This window comes from Aplysia californica, unplaced genomic scaffold (assembly GCF_000002075.1).
Source record: "Aplysia californica isolate F4 #8 unplaced genomic scaffold, AplCal3.0 scaffold03278, whole genome shotgun sequence".
Taxonomy (NCBI): domain Eukaryota; kingdom Metazoa; phylum Mollusca; class Gastropoda; order Aplysiida; family Aplysiidae; genus Aplysia; species Aplysia californica.
The window spans coordinates 1,570-3,152 of NW_004800548.1; the positions used below are offsets into that span (position 1 = coordinate 1,570).

Here is a 1,583-nt window from a genome sequence, read left to right on the forward strand (position 1 = left end):
AGGGGGGGGGGATACAAGATTGGGACGATTGGAACATAAGATTTGTAGGAATGGGACACAAGATTGGTACATAAGATTGGGAGGAATGGGACACAAGATTGGTACATAAGATTGGGAGAAATGGGACACGAGATTGGGACATAAGATTGGGAGGAATGGGAGGCAAGATTGGGACATAAGATTGGGAGGAATGGGACACAAGATTGGGATACATGATAGGGGAGATTGGGAGGATTGGGAGGATTGAGACACACGATTGGGACACACGATAGGGACATGTGATTGGGGGGATTGGGACACATTGGGACACAAGATTGGGACACGAGATTGGGACACAAGATTGGGACACATTGGGACACAAGATTGAGAGGATCGTGACACAAGAATTGGATACATCGGGACACAGGATTGAGACACAGGATTGGGACACGAGATTAGGACACGAGATTGGGAGGATTGGGACACGAGATTGGGAGGATTGGGACACAAGACCGGGAGGATTCGAGGATTGGGATACAAGATTGGGACACAAGATTGGGAGGATTGGGACACGAGATTGGGACACGAGATTGGGAGGATTGGGTCACAGGATTTTAGTTTAGTTTTAGTAGAGGTTTTACGGCGCTTGCAACTGCATAAGGTCATATGAGCACCAGAAGATTAGAGAAGTTACAAGAGAGTAACAAATATTAAAAAGAACAAGGGGAGATAAGGACGATAGATGTTTGATAGGAAAGAAGGAGCAAACCACACCAGAGCGCCTGCCAACCACCCACGGTCACAGGATTGGGAGAATTGGAACAGACAGACAGGAAGAGACAGACAGACAGACAGACAGACAGGCAGCGACAAACAGGCAGCGACAGACAGACAGACGAACAGAAACAGACAGACAGAGACAGACAGACAGACAACTCACCTTACACCCTCACAGGTAATCACCCCGTAGTGAACAGACAGACAGACAGACAGACAACTCACCTTACAGCCCTCACAGGTAATCACCCCGTAGTGAACAGACAGACAGACAGACAGACAGACAGACAGACAGACAGACAGACAGACAGACAGACAGACAGACAACTCACCTTACAGCCCTCACAGGTAATCACCCCGTAGTGGACACCGGAGGACTTGTCCCCACAGACTTTACAAGGGATCACCTCGATTTGAGCTGGGGACACACAAACAAACACACAAACAAACTTACTTTACTGGTAGAATTTTTGCTTTAGTATGTTTTTGGGTTTTGTTTTTTAAAATACGTAGTTTTAATTTTTGAGAAAGCGCTTTACAATGGAACACCTCGATTTGAGCAGGGGACACACAAACAAACAAACAAACAAATAAACACACTTTACTCATAGATTCTTTGCTTTCTTTTGTTTTTGTGTAGCTTTTTTTTAAAACGTAGTTTTAGTAAGAGTTTTACGTCACTTGCAACACAATAAGGTCACATAAGTGCCGAAGATTAGAGGTGTTACAAGAGAGTAACATACACAAAAAAGAAGGAGGGGAGATAAAGAAGGAACAAACCACACCCGAGCACCCGTCAACCACCCACCCACACACTTTGCATATCG

General features: G+C 45.4%; 1 protein-coding gene across 1 annotated transcript in view; it reads right to left on the bottom strand.

Annotated features, from left to right (window-relative positions):
• LOC101846483 (retinoic acid receptor alpha) overlaps positions 1-1,174 on the bottom strand; it is a gene marked incomplete at its 5' end in the record, with an annotated part of 2,063 nt that extends 889 nt beyond the window's left edge. The window contains 1 exon segment of the mRNA XM_005113541.3: positions 1,089-1,174. Within this exon segment, the coding sequence (XP_005113598.3) occupies positions 1,089-1,174 (86 nt within the window).
• Positions 1,175-1,583: the final 409 nt, after the last annotated feature.